This window comes from Paramormyrops kingsleyae, chromosome 17, assembly GCF_048594095.1.
Source record: "Paramormyrops kingsleyae isolate MSU_618 chromosome 17, PKINGS_0.4, whole genome shotgun sequence".
Classification (NCBI taxonomy): domain Eukaryota; kingdom Metazoa; phylum Chordata; class Actinopteri; order Osteoglossiformes; family Mormyridae; genus Paramormyrops; species Paramormyrops kingsleyae.
Window position 1 is genome coordinate 5667906 of NC_132813.1, and position 18590 is coordinate 5686495.

At 44.8% G+C, this 18590-nt stretch overlaps 2 protein-coding genes across 2 annotated transcripts in view; both read left to right on the top strand.

The window, feature by feature from the left end:
• Nucleotides 1-2070: 2070 nt before the first annotated feature.
• LOC111849984 (protein phosphatase 1D) lies at nucleotides 2071-12985 on the top strand. The gene is made up of 6 exons (XM_023823361.2): nucleotides 2071-2744; nucleotides 6038-6266; nucleotides 7971-8095; nucleotides 8644-8825; nucleotides 9487-9711; nucleotides 10594-12985. The coding sequence occupies exons 1-6, from the start codon at nucleotides 2213-2215 to the stop codon at nucleotides 10969-10971; spliced, it is 1671 nt and encodes a 556-aa protein (XP_023679129.1). The 5' UTR covers nucleotides 2071-2212; the 3' UTR covers nucleotides 10972-12985.
• Nucleotides 12986-13708: 723 nt separating this feature from the next.
• The window catches only part of bcas3 (BCAS3 microtubule associated cell migration factor), a 166903-nt gene continuing 162021 nt past the window's right edge, over nucleotides 13709-18590 (top strand). The window contains 5 exon segments of the mRNA XM_072701345.1: nucleotides 13709-13796; nucleotides 14568-14665; nucleotides 15951-16005; nucleotides 16113-16188; nucleotides 18345-18451. Of these exon segments, the coding sequence (XP_072557446.1) occupies nucleotides 14595-14665; nucleotides 15951-16005; nucleotides 16113-16188; nucleotides 18345-18451 (309 nt within the window). The 5' untranslated portion in view covers nucleotides 13709-13796; nucleotides 14568-14594.

An 18590-nucleotide genomic window follows, 5' to 3' on the forward strand; every position in this document is an offset into this window, starting at 1 on the left:
TTAACTGCAATTGCACTTTATTCATTGTTTACTGCCAAATCAGGCATCAAATTCAGTATTGTCAGCTGTAAAATTCACCATTCTCTCACTGTGGATTTAATGATAAAACGGACCTGTGCAATATAATAAATATGTGCAATATCAGCCATTAAGGTTTACATCCCTCATTGCAATTGGTGTCCTGTCACTTTATTGCATTGTATTGTATTGAATCTGTTCCTGCACTTTGTTGTGTCATATGCTGCTGCATGTTGGTGTAAATGCTGCTAACTGCCTAGTGCAATTTTACATTGCTTAATACCAAAACATACGAAAGTTTACATTACCTTCTCACTGTTGTTGAATCTCTGCACTGTCTATTTATCTTTTTGTCTGTTTGCACCTTGCAATGTTGTGATGTTCAGTGTTACTACATGTTACTATATGTTGCACCAGAGCCATAGAGAAACGCTCTCATCACAGTTATATAAAGGTGCTGATGACATATATAAAGGTGCTGATGACAATAAAGTAACCTTGAACCCTGAATAACATAAGCGTCCTAACTTGCAGATCCTAACTTAACTGCTTGGTAACCATGGTAACTAGGGTTAGCACCGGATTTAGGAAAAAACATTACAGATGAACAGTTCTTAAGTGTTTGTTCCGAAGGGCACAGATTTGGGTACTGGCGGTAGGAAACATGTCCCTAGTAATATTGTGGGAGTGCCATGTGTGTTGAGGGGGGCGGGGGGTTCTAGGAGAGATTTGGTCCTTACCAATTTTGGACCAAAAGCAACGTCCTTGATTATGTCGGTTCTAACTTTACACAAGCTTCATAACTTCCCAAAATCTTAAATAAACTCCTCTAACTTTAGTGTTCTGTCTACCTATCGAGACATGCTTTCGAGCCTTTCTGCGCATGTGCAGTTCCACCGTTTTGGGATTAGGGTTAGGTTTTAGGGGTTAGGGTTAGGGTTAAGGTAAGGGTTTTAGGGAGTTAGGGTTAGTGCTATCTATTAGCACTACGGTAGCATTTTTCGACAAGGCAGCATATATCGACAGAACATTAGGATAACTACACAGTCCCGCTCGTAACATAAATAGAAAAAACATATATATCGTGGCCACGTTTTACTAATTCGTTCCCACAATACATTGAAATGTGGCCACGATATATATCATTTTAATTGTTATGTCATGAGCGAGACTCCGTACATTTCCCTGATTGTGTAAAAACAAAAACAGAGCAACCATACGGATTAAATACGCAATAGCCTATAACTAACGCTTTGTCTTGGCCAGTGAAAGTTAAATCAGCCTAGATGTTATCCTAAAGTTAGAAGAGTTTATTTAAAATTTTGGAAAGTAAGGATGTAAACCAGCCCCAGGACAGAACAGACAAAACGCGGTTAAAAATGAGAATTCAATTGACTAGGCGAGATCGATCTGTTGTGACTTAGTTTGCAATTAACCAATTAGATGTTAGGTTGTGTTTAGAGCCCGCCCACTGAGCTTGATGGGTGACTTTGACAGATTATTTTAATGATTCCTGATATAGTTTATATAATAATTTAATTTATTTAAATTAATTTATTGAATATTGTCACAAAACACCATGGTATCAGCTGTATCAGTTCAAACAGATATTTGCACAGGTAATGATTTTTGAAGGATTATTTTTTATCAAAATGACAGTGTGAGGCTAGGTCACTAATCCGTATTCTAGTGATGTCTGGGTTGAAAATGTTTAACAGAATTGCCTTTTAATCTTATCTAATTGTGTACATTATTATTTTGAAGAATCATCAATGCACATGCACGGTAATTACACAGTGTCATGCCTTATACGCTGCAAATAATGAGAAAAGAATATTAAAATTCTGACATTCACACGAAGCTTTTCTCAATTTGCGGTTGCATGGTAAAGCATTTAGTAAAGATTTTTTTTAGCAAATGCTTACAATTTTGGATGTGTACGTTTACTTCACAATTAACCGTTATCGGTACCAGCATGCATCGCTAGGTGGCGCGAAAGCGCGAGGCCGCGCTCAGTTGCTTGCGCTCTGACGTCAGTGCGTTCCTGAGCATGCCTACAAAGCGTCGAAAATAAACAAAAGACCAAGAGGGGGAGATTGGCTTGTGAGCCGCTAAAAACTTAGCAAAATAAAGTACAAACATATCTTGTGCGTCTGCTGCGTCTCATTAATTATTGGCAGAAATCCCGTTAATCATGGAAAACGTATTCTCGGTGCGCGTGAGTGTCTTTTCCGACCAGGGAGGAAGGAAATATATGGAGGATGTAACCGAGGTTATAGTGGAGCCGGAGCCGGGTGAAGATGAGCTTGATTCGGCCGAGCATGGCGAGGCGAAGCTGAACACTTGTGCATCTGTCGAGTGCACGCCGGTAAACGTAAGAGAGCCGAGCTCTTCGATCGGCACGTTTAACGAACCTCTGACCGGATCTGCACCCACCATTGATGCATGGACGCAAAGCAAGCAGGATGATACTGAAAGTTGTTCAGTTCCAGCAGCAACGGAACGGAACGGGGCGCCGGCTGGCGATGCTCGCCCCCGCCGGTCGGTGGCTTTTTTCGCTGTGTTTGACGGCCACGGGGGACGGGAGGCAGCTCAGTTTGCACGGGATCATCTCTGGGATTTTATAAAGAAACAGCGGGGATTTTGGTCGAAGGATGACGAGGAAGTGTGCGCGGCGATCCGCAAGGGTTTCATCGCTTGCCACCATGCCATGTGGAAGAAGCTACGTGAGTATTTAATTAGAAACTAAAAGATAATAAAACACGTTATAGTTTACTTTATCTCTGACATGTTCGGGTTAGATGCACAGCTCATCAAAGGACATTTGCAGTTAGTGAGTACACACTGATTGATTCAGTTGTACTAGTCACATTTTAATGTGCTAGATTTTTCCCAAAGTAATTGTTGTTTTAGCAACCATATAGCGCTTTGGTTTATTTGTCTAAGTGTTTGAAAGACGATACACAAAACTGGGGATCGTGTCCCATGCTCTCCTACCGTGTGTGCGAAAAGACTTTTACCCAAGTGCTAAGTTTTGTGCTGTAACTTGCCTTTTTAAACTTGGGCGCCAGATGAATGATACTCTGGGGCGGAAAAATTCCCGTGATCCCCCCCTTAAGCAACACCGGATACAGGGACTGCAGTATTTGGAAATCTTAACGCCCTAAAGTCAACAATCGTTGAATTTCGTTATTGTTAAGCGGGAAAAGCCTTTCCCATGCATTATGCCATAGCCGATCATATAGCTGCCTTGCTATGAGCTGACATTCTTCGTGACGTAGTTGCCCGCTCAAGGTACACGCGATCATTTGCCTAGCTCTGCGTTACTTCTCAAAAATGTATAGCTAGCTACACTCACTAAAACTGATTAAATGTAGTCATGCATCCCAACCTAGCGCAGAGACGTTCCTGTTGGTTTCAAATTGACGAACATCTTGCCGGGCCAATGGGACGTCTCGTTACAAATGCGTATAGGATTCCCACCAATCAGCTGTTGAGTCACAGCGCCGAACAGCTAGTGATATAGTACTTTCTAGAATGTGACGTCGACGATCGGGTCTGTTCTGGGTTGCTATCCAGAAATGGGTGCCTAAGTTGGCTATGGATGTCGCCACCTTCATTTTTGTTCGTGTAGTGGCGTTTAATACATGTATAACCTTCGTTGGACACTCATTTATTAAATAGTACAACCCTCCAGGAGTCAGCCCACTTTCTAAAGCTAAATGTATGATCAGTGGTGGCATGGTTTGGTTCGGTCTTCTGTGGGTTTGGATGTAGGCGCTCACCTGCAGTACATTTAACCGGTTTTGCGGCCGCGTTTTGTCTGGCGCGACGCGCCTTCGTAAACCCGTCGACGTGCGCCGCTTCCCGGGCTGCGTAAAGCCGCCCTTCGGTATCGGTACAGGCGGTTGTTTGGCGACCGCCTATCAAGCATCTGTTGATTCCCAGATGCTGAATGCTGACTGTAATCATAGGGTATCGGTGATCGCAGTCGTTTCAGCTGATTACTGCAGACCATCTCCCACGGTCCCTCCCTGTTCATGCCCAGACTTGCCTTGACTGGGTTCTTGCGTAGCAAACGAGCCTCCAAAGGTCACCCTACAGCTCTGATCAACTGTCCTGTCAAAGGTTGCAGTTGCCTGCCGCCGGCTCACCCTTTCATTAACAGGGTTCGCTATGAAATTTAAGTTTTTATTTTTATCCAAGTATAGAGGATGTGAAACTGAAGTCTACTATGTGTCTGAATTCTTGAATTTGCCATTTGTGTAGCATTAAGTACGAAGGGGCTTCAAAAAGTTCATGGAAAAATGGCATTGCAGAAGAACAGTGAGAGATATAAACTTTGTTTTTCATCATAAGCTCCATCAAGGTCAGGACACTTTTGTAAGAGATGATACCATTTAGTCCATCCCTAAATAACTGAGGGTCCTGGGACTTTAACCATGTCAATGTAGTCTTTTTTTTTTTTTATATCATCAACTGGGGGGGAAAAAACTGACTGATTTTTTTCTTTTAAGATTAGCAAACAAAAAGTAGTCTGAAGGAGCCGTATCAGGACTGTAAGATGGATGCCTAATGATTTCCCATCGAAACTCGTACAACTTCTCTCTTTTGAGAGGAATGAGCAGGAGTTTTGCTGTGGTGGAGGAGGAGTCTCTGGTGAAGTTTTCCCAGGTGTTTTTGTGCTAAATCTTTGGCCGGCTTTCTCAAAACACTCTCATAATAAGCAGACGCTAGAGTTCTTTGGCCCTCCAGAAATCAACAAGCAACATGCCCAGGGGATCCCAAAAAACAGATGCCGTCACCATTGCTCTTGGCCAGAGCACTTTTGCTTTGACTGGACCGCATCGTATGCATTGCTTTGTCTTGTCTTGTCTTCAGGATCATACTGGTAAAGCCATGTTTCATCTCCTGTGACAAGTCTTCAAAGACATGCTTCAGGAACTTGATCCCATGTATTTAAAAATTTCATCGAAAGATCTGCTCTTGTCTGCAGCTGATCTGAGAGCAACAGTTCTGGGACCCATGAAGTGGAAAGTTTGCTCAACTGCAATTTTTCTGTGAGAATTGTCTAAGTTGAACCAGCTTATATGTTTAGGGTGTTGGCTGTTGCTTCTGCTGTTAATCGTTGGTCCTTCTCAGTTAGATCACGGACACCACGATGCTTTTCCTCACAAACTGAAGTGGATGGTTTGCCACTGTGAGCATCATCTTCAACATCATTGCATCCATTCTCAAAACGAGTTATTCATTGGTAAACTGCCAATTTCCTTGGCATTCTCCCATAAATCTCTCCTAAAGCATCACTTATTTCACCATTCTTCTACCTAAGCTCGATTGTTCTCGCAGAATTCATGTCACTCTGGTGGAGGTTCTCTTCACACAGCCATCTTCTCTGTCCTAATGCCTCAAGTCGGCTCTTGTTCAGACAAAACACATTAGTCAGACTATATTGTAGTGCATAGAAATTGAAATTAATTCATGTATTTTTTTTGTAATACACATTTTCTGTGAACTTTTTGAAGACCCCTCGTACATTAGTGGCCTGACCTAATAGAACCAGACATCCTCTTATATTCAGAACTTTCAACTAACAAGACTTGGCTGAGTTTTTTTGTTGTTGATTTTTTTTTTTGCTTTCACTGGGGATGAGTGATATTTTGTAATAGTAAATGTTAAATCAGACCTCAAGGAACAGATTCTAACAGATGTTAACAGTGCATCGGATGTTATGTTTAATCACCATCCTTATACTGGGTAGCAGTTTACATCATAACTTGAAAGTTCCTGGTTTTTTTTCTTTTTTTTTTTGTATCTTTAGTCTTTGTGGTGAAACACATCTTTCAATCTCCAGTGTAATCATTTAAAAACGATCTAGCTAATGTGGATAACAAACCACTTGGTCATACATAATGCTGTATTTGCTGACGTTCAGTCGCATGTTAATACTCTTGTTAATAAAAGCTTGTGATGATGTGACAGAGACTCCAGCTGAAGGCTTCCCTCTGTCCCCCTGTAGCGGAATGGCCAAAGACCCTCACAGGGCTGCCCAGCACCTCGGGCACCACGGCCAGCGTGGTGGTCATCCGGGGCGACCGCATGTACGTGGCCCACGTGGGCGACTCGGGCGTGGTGCTGGGGCTGCGCGATCACCCCTCCGACCAATTTGTCCGTGCCGTGGAGGTGACGCAGGACCACAAGCCGGAGCTGCCCAAGGAGAGGGAGCGAATTGAGGGTCTGGGAGGCAGGTACGACCTGGGCTTCTAACTGGGGAGGGGGCTGAATTCCCAGAAGATGTGCTTCTCTTATACCTTTTCCTAAGTTGCATAAATATAGGTTATCTCCTGTAGCTTGACAAGTAGAGCATTGCAGTGACAATGGGAAGGTTGTCAGTTCAAATCCCAAGGATCATACATTATTTGTAACCCTTCTATTGTAAATAGATCAGATAATTGACGTTAAAGGGGCAGTTCACCCAAAACCATAAAGATATGTTGTTCACCTGGGAGTTGGCTAGTTTTGGAGATATCGGTAGTAGAATATCGTCGGTTAAACATAATGGGACTGAATGGCATTCTTTCTGTTGTGATTGAAGTATCAACATATACATTTGAAAAATCCAACAGTAAAGTCTCTTACCAGAAATCATGACTAGATTACTCAAGATAATCCACAGACTTTGTAACTTTGTAACAAGCGGTTTAATGCAGGAACTGTTTTCTTCTGTCGAACTCCACACATCAATCGTATCACTGCGCAGAAGATATGTGTGCAAGCCGGTCGGCACTGATGCAATCAGTGTGTGGAATTCAGTAAGACGTTGCTGTTGAAATTTTCAAATGAATTTTTTTGACACTTTAGTCACCACAGAAAGAATTCCGTTCAGTCCCATTATATTCGAGAAATGACTGACATTTCTACAGCCTATAAAACTAGGCAACTCCCAGCAGAACAACCTAGATAGATAGACAGCACTAAAGCCTCTCTGAAACATCTTTTTCAGTTTTGGGGTGGACTGCCTCTTTAAATGTACAGCCCTATGTGACAACACTGAAAGATATAGCGATATGAGAAATTAAATTTAATAAAAATGTAGTGAAAATACAGTTGTACTACAGTTACTCAAATCTATATTCAAATATGACATTCACATCTTTACGTCTTTTATAATTGAGGCTGATGATTTGTTTTCCAGTCAGTGCTGGAAGGCAGTAGTTTTGTTAAGCAATGACATAGATTTCTCTTTGCAATTACCATCTCCCTCCTGACGAGATGTATACGCTGGCTGTTCTGCATTTGAGTCTTTCGAGAGCCGCGACGGGCGTGACCTCTGTGCCGTTGGCTACTCACTTACTTTCACAGTGACTCAATGTGTTTGTGAAAATCGGGCCGAGCCCATTGGTGATCAGCAGCGCACGATGACCACACCCACTCTGAGGGGGGGGGGGGGGGTTCCTTTCTGCATCTGCTCCCATCTTCTGTGACGAATATGAGTCTCAGTTGTAAGGTCCGTGGTCACATTCCCGAAACGGTCATGGGCATCTCAGTGTGTGTACCTGTGAATCAGGGGGTGTGTGTGTCCCACTGGTGAATAACAGGATCGTACACTGGGGGTGCAGAGGGTGACCTCCGATGTTGTCAAAATAGGCCAAGGAGTGCAACACCCTCCCATTTGTACTAAAAGACGGATGTATCCACCCACCCATCACACTAAACTGAGAATACTAGAAAACTAGCAAGACTCGAGAGTCAAAATGTCGCTTGAACAGATCCACGGATTGTTAGTGTTGATATGTTGGTGGTTAACTTACCCCACCATTGTGTCTCAGAGTTTTACCCGTTGTTGATGGGAACCAGTATTTTGTTGTCAGCCACAAGGTTAAAATGGGAAGTTGCTTGATGAGGTTGGCCATGCTCTGCTCTGCCTCCTGCTGACTCTGGTTTTCCTGTAGCGTGATAAAGAAGTCTGGGGTGAATCGTGTGGTGTGGAAAAGACCCAGGTTGAGTCACAACGGTCCAGTCCGGAGGAGCACGGTCATCGATCAGATCCCTTTCCTTGCTGTGGCCAGAGCTCTGGGTAAGGCGCAAAAATGAAGAGAAACGTTCTTCCTTGTTGTTATTAGGTAAACTTTTATTAAACACAGCTTTGCTTGGATGTATAAACTGGTATTTGAAAGAGGTCCATCTTGTGGGCAGTACAAGTTACTACATTTCTTACACACCCCCTTCTGGACTTAATAGGAATTGAAAGTGTATGGTAATGTACAGTCATATATTCTTTATTGATCCCAATGACAAATTCACAGCAGCGCATAGAGAATAAATTGTATGAGTGAAATACAAAACAGGCAGTGCAAAAACACAGAAGTGTAGTGTTTATGATGTTTTTTTTTAAGTCTGGTCGCTGATAGAACCTACAATCTAGTCACAGTTGATTTTTAGTATCTGAATACTAATTTGTTTTGAAATCTGAAATAGTTTTCCTTATATTAAATGGTTACAGTTTTTTTTCTCCTATTTTTCTACCACTGGCCTTGTCTGTTGAAGTTGACTTATTGAGACGTGAGGTCAACGGGCGATCTAAAGCAGAGTGTGCAGCCGACATCGGTCCTGTTGCCTTTGCAGGTGACCTGTGGAGCTACGACTTCTACAGTGGGGAGTTTGTAGTGTCACCGGAGCCTGACACCAGCGTGCTGACGCTGGACCCCCTGCGGCACCGATACATCATCCTGGGGAGCGATGGGCTATGGAACATGGTGCCGCCCCAGGACGCCGTGTCCATGTGTCAGGACAATGATGAGGCCATGGTGAGTGCTGGGGTGCGAGGGGGGCCTGACGGCATGATGCCGCTTCCTACTCCAGGATGGTGCGTGGCTCAGCGGGTAGGGTCACCCTGCCTGTCATCAGAAGGTCACTGGTTCGAATCCCATCCTCAGCAGAATGGTCATATGTCTGTTGGGCCCTTAACCCACATGCTGGATAAGGGGACATGGCCTGACCATGTGCTTTCACCCCAAGCTTCCCTCTCAGGGTTGTATTTGTGCGTGTGTCTCAAAGGAGAGCGAGAATTATGATGAACCTGGACTCATACTTGTGCAAATGGCAATTTAAGCTTTGGTTCATTTTGGTTCATTTTTTTTTCATTTCCGGAAGGGGCAAGGTGTTGTACCTTTCAGTAACCTGGGGGTTGCTCCACGAAGCAGGATTTCTTGCTTAGCCTGATAACTTGTTGGATTTAAGGTAGTCTGTGTTAGATGGACTTGATCTTCCTTCTCTTACATTTAGCTCAGACTCCCTTAAATCCGACAAGTTATCTGGCTAAGCAAGAAATACTGGTTTGTGGAGCAACCCCCGGGAGTATTGAATAATCTGTATACCAGTTGTTGTTGTTGTTTTGGGGGGTGGAGTTTAGAGGTCATCATAACAATGATTAATACAGTGCGTCTCCTGGCTGCCCTTTGCCCTCAGGCACAGTGTGGGGTGTCAAGTGCTCAGCAGCTAGTGAGCCACGCCCTCCTGCGATGGCGGCAGCGCATGCTCCGCGCCGACAACACCAGCGCCATTGTCATCTCCCTGCAGGAGCCCGGGGGACCTCAGGGGCCGTTGCACCACGAGGAGGTCCTTCTCAACCTGGCAGATGGCCCTCACTGCGCCCCCATGTCTGGATCGCGATCCAACACCCCCCTCATCAAGGCAAGTGTCACGGGCACTTCGTGGTGGGTTGGGCACTGCGGCTGCATCTTCAGAGCGTGCCAGCGCATGTCCGCGCGTGGCCCCTCGGATCGAAAGCTTTACAGCAGATATTCACAATCAGGGTTAGTTTGACCTTGAATATCACATAAAGGTCAGATAAACTCTAGGAGCTTCCTGCTCTGGCTTTGCTGTGTGAAAGGAGAGATATAGAACATTAAATATAAGCACGGCGAGTTGGGGGCTGGGAACTGGTGCCGTGCGTGTTGACAGTAAACACATTGTGTTTAAACAACAGTGTCCCTGATGGTGGACATCTGTGTCATAATAATTTACAGCGCTTATAAAAATTATTCTTGTGCAGATGCATTAAAGGGGAGGACATTAAAGGTGCACACCCATTAAACACACACGCATTAAAGGGGAGGACATTAAAGGTGCACACTCATTAAACACACACGCACACCTTCTCCAAAACCAATGAGGATTGCTGTTCGCATTTAAGATGATCCTGGACCCATTTGTGTGGCAGCCCCCTCCTCCAGGAATGCCAGCTGCTGTTTGCTGCTTGGAGGATGGGGGGGGGTGATGTGAGTGAGTACAGATCATGGGTGGTGTTCATAGGGGGGTTGTTTTGACTGCCTTTGCACTTGATCATCTCCCTGTTTCCTCTGCTGGGAGGGGGGCCCTGCTGAGATTAGGCAGAGCAGCGGTTACGGAATTTGGGGACGGACTTCCGGTGTTGGGGCTGCCGCTACAAAAATTGGGGTCACAGAAACCGTAACCCGGCCAGAGATGCGATTATGGAGAGTGGATGAGAGGTTGTCATGTTACTATGGCGGCTGTGGGATCTCTGACCGGCGTGGGGTTGCCCTTTCTCCGCAGATGCTGGACGTGGACGCCCCGTCGCCCGTGTGCGAGCTGCTCCCGGCCCTGGAACGCCGTAACGGCTTCTCCAGTTCGAATCTGGCGGCCCTCGCTGACCCCCTGTCGGTGCGCCTGGCGGAGACGGTGCCGAGCATCGCCACCGTCGGACGCGCCTCTCCCGGGTGGAAGCGGACCGCAGAGGAGGCGGCCAGCCCTGGCGGGAAGAGACCCCGCCGCAGCCTGGGCCGCTCTCCGCACTGCCCGCCGTCGCCGGCCACGCCGCGCCGTAGGGACCCGCAGCGGCCGTCGGTGAGGCGCGGCAAGGGGCAGAAGCAGTCGCCCAATGTGCCAGCTCTGCTGCAGCAGCACCGCAAGGCTGCTGTGTGTGTGTGCTGATCCCGCCCCCTGGCTCTTGGACACGCCCCCTGGTGAAATGCTGTCCACTCAACTGCTCCCCACAACCCACCTCTGTCACTACTGATCGCTGAGCCCCAGGACCTTTCCATCAACACCTCCTTGCCGTACATCAGGCGGGCTCACGTGTACAATTTTTACATCATCTATACATGAACGGATTCATCCAGATTCATGCGTCCATTTTTTTTTCTTTTTCTTTTCATACAAAAAGTCCAGCTTTGTTCCTGTTGCTCGTTACCTGTAAAGGTGGAAATTTAGTATGGCTGGTGTATCTTTTTGTCGTTGATTTTTATTATTTTTTTCCCACTTCCCAAAGCACCGCACGTGGTCCATTCACTCACTTGTATATATTGTCAAGATTATAATGGATTTATTCCAAGGTAACGGAGGTCTGTGTTAAGTAAAGCAATATATTTTTATACATTGTCTTATTTTCAAGTTTGAAAGGATACAACACAGTCAGATTTAGGGTAGCATAGTGTCACACAGTGTCCTGATGATGTTATTCACTATGTTCTCAATTACACCCTAATTTGGGATAATTTATGCATTGTTGTTTTGATGTGCATGTCTATGTATATTTTTTTTTAATTTTTTAAATTGTTCCTTTTTCCATTAAGTGAGGAACTTTTATCCAACATTGAAGGTGCTGCTATAGTTTAATGGTGAGAAATATAATATTATATATAAAATAATGTTTAAGGTTCATGAAGTGTTGATGTTGAGGGCATGATTCCTGACATTAGCTGTTTGGGAACCACCTCTGTTTTGTTTTGACATTTGTCGTAAAGTTGTGGTCTCAGAACTGTTGCAAGAAGGTTTCCTAGCAACGTTCAGACTTCTGAGTCAATGGTTACGAGAAGGAAGCTGGATGGACACTTGACCCCATCACAATAGCCTCCACCCAGAAGGACCCATTCAATGTGGGCCAGCTTAGATGTAATAAGCCAAGGAGGCCCCAGGTGGAGATGCTTGGAATGGTGGGGGTGGGGGGGGGGGCTGGAGGTCTTACAGCAGGACAGCCGGACCCCTCAGATCCTCCACATCGGGGCCTAAATCGCAAGTCTTCCTGAGCTTCCTTTCCGGGGGAGCAGCTTTTTATCGTCCAAGCACTCGTCAGAGACCGGGAGGCGACGGGAGAGGATTCCGATGCTCTCATGTGACTTTTGTCCGTGGAGGGGGAGAAAAAGAAGACCATCGAAGTTCTTAGCTAACCTTCTCAATTTGAAGAAGCAGTCTTATTTAAAACTTTCCTCTAGGTGGATAGAAACTGGTGCTGAAGACGACATCTAAGATGAGAGAACAAAATGAAACTTGTACTTTAAGGTTACGACACATAACACTCCTGCTGTATTCAGTGAAGGAGGGAGACCCTGTTCACTTTACACCGGCATGGCTGCTTGGCTTAGCTATGACTCCCCACTGTCAAACGGCACTGTACACAGGTATAAACCCTGACTGGATATTTCTGTCTTTTTTTGGGAGGCGGGGGAATGATGGAAATTTAATCCTGCACACAGTCCCACGCTGTGTGGTGTGTGTAACCATCTTCGGACCATTTGTTGCTTTTGGATTACACAGTTGTTCCCTGGTCTCGTTACTCTTGTCAACACTGCGTCAGAAAGAGTTTCCAGTTATAGGCCAAAGTGCAATTTTCGGCATAATTTTTTCATGTTTTTTCACTTTTGACTTCTGGTGATAAATGTGGGACATGTTAAGAAGCATTGTGGGATTCATACTTCAGGGATTCAGCATGTATGCTTTTTTTTGTTTTTAATAGACTTTATTGTCAGTTAAGTCTGAGTTGTAGGTCCACTTGGGAATTAATTTCCTGTCAGATGTCCAGTGATCTGTGACACCCCAGTCTGGTTTGCACAGCGTTAACTGTGCATGTTAAACGTCAGTGCACGTGTACAGTCTCATTGTGAAATTTTATCACTCATTTTGAATGTGTGGGATATCAGTATATTGAATAAACAAAATGTTTTTTGGTCTTATTTGTTTGGCTGCAGTGTTTTTGCCCTCTTCTCCCAAAAATTGAGCTGTTTTTGCTGTTGTGCAAGGACATTCTTGAGAGATGTTGACAGTGCATCTAAATTAGCATTGAAAGCTGCAAATGTAAACCTACAAAGTTAATACAGTATATATATGATAAATGTGGATATACTTTCTCACATTCTTCAAAATTTCAAATACAGTGTTATACAAGATGATAAATATAAACGCCATTATGTAATACGTCCTATTCTATTAACGGACATTTATTCTAGTTATTAAAAACGTCCCAACAAATCCTTATATTAGGTATTGTACTGTACACCCAACGTGATTAAACGGAACGTTATTATAAACAGCATCCTTGTGAAGCCGAAAGGGTTAAAACTGCCGCAACCACGCACGGGATGTCGCGAGAGCTCAATGTAAACAAACAAGTCCGTGCGACGTGAAAGGATCATTACCTTCGGAAAAAGGCAAATGTATTTGATTTCTACAGAAAATAAACCACCGCACTGCTGAGGCAACAATTTTAAGAAAGCTATTCTTCCTCGGAAAGAATGGCATTGGAAGACCTCGGTGAAAATAGACATTATACACAACCGTAAGTCATTTTCTGTTTCCGCTGATTGGTTGCATGACTCAAAGAGCCCGCCTTCACTGGGTTACGATTGGTCATTTGGAATACAAGGTGCACTGTAATAGGTTCATTTTTCAGTTCCGCCATACATTTTTTTCTCTTTATTACTGTTTTGCGATGTTCGGTAAAGATCCTCAGTGAGCAAGTCTAGCTTACCACAACGCCTACGGTGCGTATCGCAATATTTTAATAAGCAGTATCAATTGTTTTACTCTCATTGTGCGTCAAACATGTGGTGCAGGGAAGAAGTGACATGTCCTTTCCGTTATATGTTGCTGTTGCGCTGTGTTTGCTAAGCTAGTCAGCCAGATAGCTAGCTAAGTTGTCAGTCAGAGTTGTGTGCTGTACAGTACCTGTTTTGCTAGCTAACTCGCTGTTCCGTTACCCCTCACACTTTGGTATGAGTACAGTTATGGCTCTTAGTAGTGTTAGACGTATACACATTATGAAACAGTTGACTTACAAATATGTGTTTTTTTCTGTGAAATCCCAGTTGCTAGCTGTTGCTGGTCAAGGACCTGCTGCTGCTGGTCAAGAGATTTCATAGTGGACGTCGTCGTCAACCTTTATCCCAGTGACGACTGGCACGCTTACATTTTTATAATATGTGGTTGTTAACCGATAGCCTCATTTTATTATCCTTAAAGCGGTTTGCAAAACAAGCCCAGGTACACAGCAATTAAAGCAAAATGTAAGGAAATATAAAAATACATATCGACTTTTGTGTGGTAGTTAAAACTGCAAGTTGACGTAAGTTATTTACAGGCAGGGGTCATTTTAATGGGGGAAACAGTCAAGGCTGACATTAGGAGCAGGGAAAGTCTGTGTGTGATTGACTGGGCACGTGGTCTGTTGTCAGGTCTGCACTGAAAATCCTACCTTCAGCCATCATGACGCTCACACGACAGTCACACTCACTGTTCTTTCTCTGGTTTGGCAGGTTCCAGGTTTGAGATACGCTGACACGATGGCGTCCGACTCCCCACGGCGACCCAGCCGTTGTGCCGGAGGGGTTGTAGTGCGAGCCCAAGCTGTCACGTAAGGGCAAAGCCCCTCATGTCACCCATGCTAGGGATGGCACTTTCGCCTACTGCCCCCTGTTTTTTTCCATAGATCACTCAGCCTGTTTACTGAAGCTTTTTTAGACAGTGTCGTCAAAGCAGCTGTTGGTAAATGGTAATTGACCCTCGTGAAAAAAAAGTGCCTGGTGTATGATAAATGACTCCAGAGGAAGGCTGGGCTGGAATGGCAATGATTTCCAACACGTATCTGTAAGCTGGAAATGTAGAGTCACTAGATGGTTCATTCACCTGAATAATGTAACATTTCAGAAAAAGACTTGTTGTATAATGAAAAAGTGGTAATTAGAACACAGAGGGTTCATCTTGACTGGGCATGTAAACATTAGCTTTTTTTTTACCATGCATGTATATTTAATTTTGCAATTATGTAGATTAAGAACATGAAAATAAGAAGCTGTAAGTCTGAGCTCTTTCTGTGTATGGCCAATACGGATTTACCCTGCTAATAGCTAAAAGGTTTTTGTAATTATACTTCACCATGTTTGCGAAACCTTCATGCAAAATAATACCACGGAGAAGCTGCTTCATTTCTCAGGAATGCCCCATCACATCTGCACTGCCATGGGGCTGTATGGTGCTTGCATTTCACACAGGTTTTTGGAACACTGCAGCTCTATGGCTAGAACACTAGAATTTTGTGAATGTGGCCAAAAATGCAATTTTTTTTTCTCAGAACAGTTGTTGTGGAATGCCTCTAATGTGAAGGATATAATTATTTTGTTCTAAAGTCTGAATTGACTGCATATCAAACTCATGATTTAAATCTTTGCAGTTCCATAACGAATGTGTGTGAAATGCAAGAAGTGTAAAGCCTTGAGCTACATCTGTTAACCCGATTCTTTGTAAGTTGGCTTTTCTTCCTTTTTCGTGGCAAAATATGAAACAAACTGGCCGTCTCTACCTAATGGAAATCTAAAGAGGATCCAGCACAGTGATCACATAACGTATTTTCATGCTTCATTCAGTTTTCACGGTTGTGGGGAAATCCAATACTTTTGTGTATTGTTGCATTTGTTTATTGGCCAGGAATTTGCACCAAATAATGCCCGTAACAACCCTGTAAGTAAGTGAACAAGGGTTGTTGTGTGGTGTAGATTTCCATGGCTGCCAATACCCTACAGTTCTGTACTGAGAGCCATCTACGTGGCATCTACATACCTTCAAATCTTTTAGTGGGGTTTCGTTAGATTATGAACATACAAATAAATCCCTAGTTTACAGGAGGCACCTCGTTTTTGCAGGGAGCAGTCCTACATGGAGAGCGTGGTTACTTTTCTGCAGGATGTTGTTCCACAGGTAGGAATACTTTCTTCTCGCATGCCACTGAGGAACATGCATCACCATGGAATGTCTGTCAGCTCACTTCTGCCTTTGCTCCTTTTCTGTTTGTTTTGCAATTTAAGGCTTACACCGGTGCCCCCCCGACAGATGAAAAAGAGAAAATCGTTTGGGTCAGATTTGAGAAAGCCGATATTAACGGTAAGGGCCGAGCGACAAATGTTGTGTTGTGCCTTAGCGTTGTTACAAACTGCCATTTGCTGCAAGACATGCTTTAGTAAAATTTAATTGCATATGTAACAATTGCAGTTACATATGCCTCTATGGCAGGGTTTCCCAATCCGGTCCTGGGGGGACCCATAGACAGTCCATGTTTTTGCTCCCTCTCAGCTCCTAAGGGAACAAAAATGTGGATTGTCTGGCAGGGAGCTCAGAGGGAGCAAAAACATGGACCGACTGTGGGTCCCTGTGGACTGCATTGGGAAACACTTCTCTATGGTATAAGTTTGCCGTACCTCGGCTCTCCCTCCCCAGAATGTTCCATCCACAAAAATCCATGTGGAGGCAATTCTTCTGTGAGTTCTCACTGTCAAAGAAACAGAAGATAAAAGATGGGGGTAAACTGGTTGAATCTTCATAAGGAAATCCAAAAGGGTCCTTCTCTATTGGGTACCTTACATTTTTATTTTTCATATATAGCAGTCCCTGTGAGAAGAACCCGTATTCTTTGTCCTGAATTTGTTAGTTCAAGCAATTCTGTGACCTTAGATAACTGATTCTTTGGAAGGTTGGCTTAGTTCTTGGTTGCCTTTGCCTGTTTCTCATCAGGGACCTTGCATGCTCCATATTTCTGCTAAATCCAGGAAAATGGCCTTACTGATTTGGTATAATGTCATTCAGGCTACTTACCAAGGGGGGAGGGGGTTAGGCCCAGTGGTGAAATCTGGGATTTGAACTGGCATCCTTCCCATCACAGGCGCATGGTTCTAACTCGCTTCAGTGCTGATGCTGACATAATTGCTCTAAAAAGGATTGGTCTGGCATTTTGAAGATTCACCATTACAAATGTGTGTTGAGTGTGCTGGAACTGGGAAAAGGGGGCTTGCATGTAAATGTATAAAGATGCAGTGCTTTTGTTAGGTGTAGGAGTAAGTCATCAGATATATTAGTAAAAGCAAATCTTACTATTTCTAATGGGGGCCCAAGTCTTCTTGTTAAAGCATGTGCTCAAACGTGCTCAGTACATCAACGCCCCAGTCCACACTAGTGCTCTTCAGAATCATTAACATGAGCGAGTGGGAAGTGATTGCCAGTCAGGGAAAGGCTGAAAGCGAGCCGTGATCCAGCTGTGAAGGCAGGCAGAGGGCGAGCCGTGATCCAGCTGTGAAGGCAGGCAGAGGGCGGGCCGTGATCCAGCTGTGAAGGCAGGCAGAGGGCGAGCCGTGATCCAGCTGTGAAGGCAGGCAGAGGGCGAGCCGTGATCCAGCTGTGAAGGCAGGCAGAGGGCGGGCCGTGATCCAGCTGTGAAGGCAGGCAGAGGGCGGGCCGTGATCCAGCTGTGAAGGCAGGCAGAGGGCGGGCCGTGATCCAGCTGTGAAGGCAGGCAGAGGGCGGGCCGCTTGCCACGGTCGCCACCGTATGGCAGCCCGTCAGAGCTGCCTGCGCTTCTGCTCAATCACACCCGTCAAACCCCCTTTGCGTTGACACGGGACCGCTGGCTTGTCTTACCTTTTTTTTGAATGCAGTGAAGTCTGAAATGTAAATGGTCTGTGGGTAACAGACCTGTGTACGGTTAGCATGGCTGGGGGGTGGTTTGCCAGCCACTAGGCCTTTGGCTCCCAGAGGACCCCCCCCCCATGCCTGACTTTGGAGATTGTGTTTCCCTTCCTTTCTCATCATCTGCCTTCTTTTCATTTTCCAACTTAAAAGTTGTCTTACATTACGTGTTGTTTTGTCTGCCTGCAATGTCGTATCTGTTTTAATTAATATTAAATGTACCCGTAATGATTTTCCTAAATCGTCATTAAGTGTCTTGGGATGGTCGCCATAAAAGACCTAATTCAATTGCAGCAAACGACAGCCAGCTGGGAGGAAAGTTTTACCATTTTCATATGAATTTATAAATGCCTCATTGTTTAAGAGTAACATGAGGCATACCTGTTACAAAACAAGTCATACCGCAGTTGCTGGCCACGTGTTCAGTATGCCGTCAGTTCAGTATTAGCGGTATTAAATGGTACCAATTTATTTAAATTTTGCCAAAATTGATTCGCTAAAGAACAGCTGGCTGTGAGCTCACGGTGCCTTGGGTCAGAGCAGTGTAAGTCAGTGCTCCTCCTCTGGTTCTCCCCGGACAGATGTGGCCCGCTCCCCGGAGTTCCTGGAGAAGCACGGCAGCGGGAGCGACCCGCCACTCTGCCTGATGATTGGCTACACGGATGGGCTGCAGATCTGGAGTGTGTCTGTGAGTATAGATCCCCCCCCCCACTTCTCATATCGCAGTCATCACCATGAGATCCAGGTCCTGGTGGGGGGGGGGGGGGGGTGTTGTGCATTGTGGAGAGTCCCTTAGTCGTTTTCGCTGTGCTGGGGCAGACTGGCCC

Excerpts from the sequence above, each read along its gene's own strand:
- LOC111849984 (XM_023823361.2), top strand. The coding sequence starts at position 2,213 with ATGGAAAACGTATTCTCGGTGCGCGTGAGTGTCTTTTCCGACCAGGGA. Across the intron at positions 2,745-6,037 it reads TGCCATGTGGAAGAAGCTAC|CGGAATGGCCAAAGACCCTC; the intron begins GTGAGTATTTAA and ends GTCCCCCTGTAG. Across the intron at positions 8,096-8,643 it reads TGCTGTGGCCAGAGCTCTGG|GTGACCTGTGGAGCTACGAC; the intron begins GTAAGGCGCAAA and ends TTGCCTTTGCAG.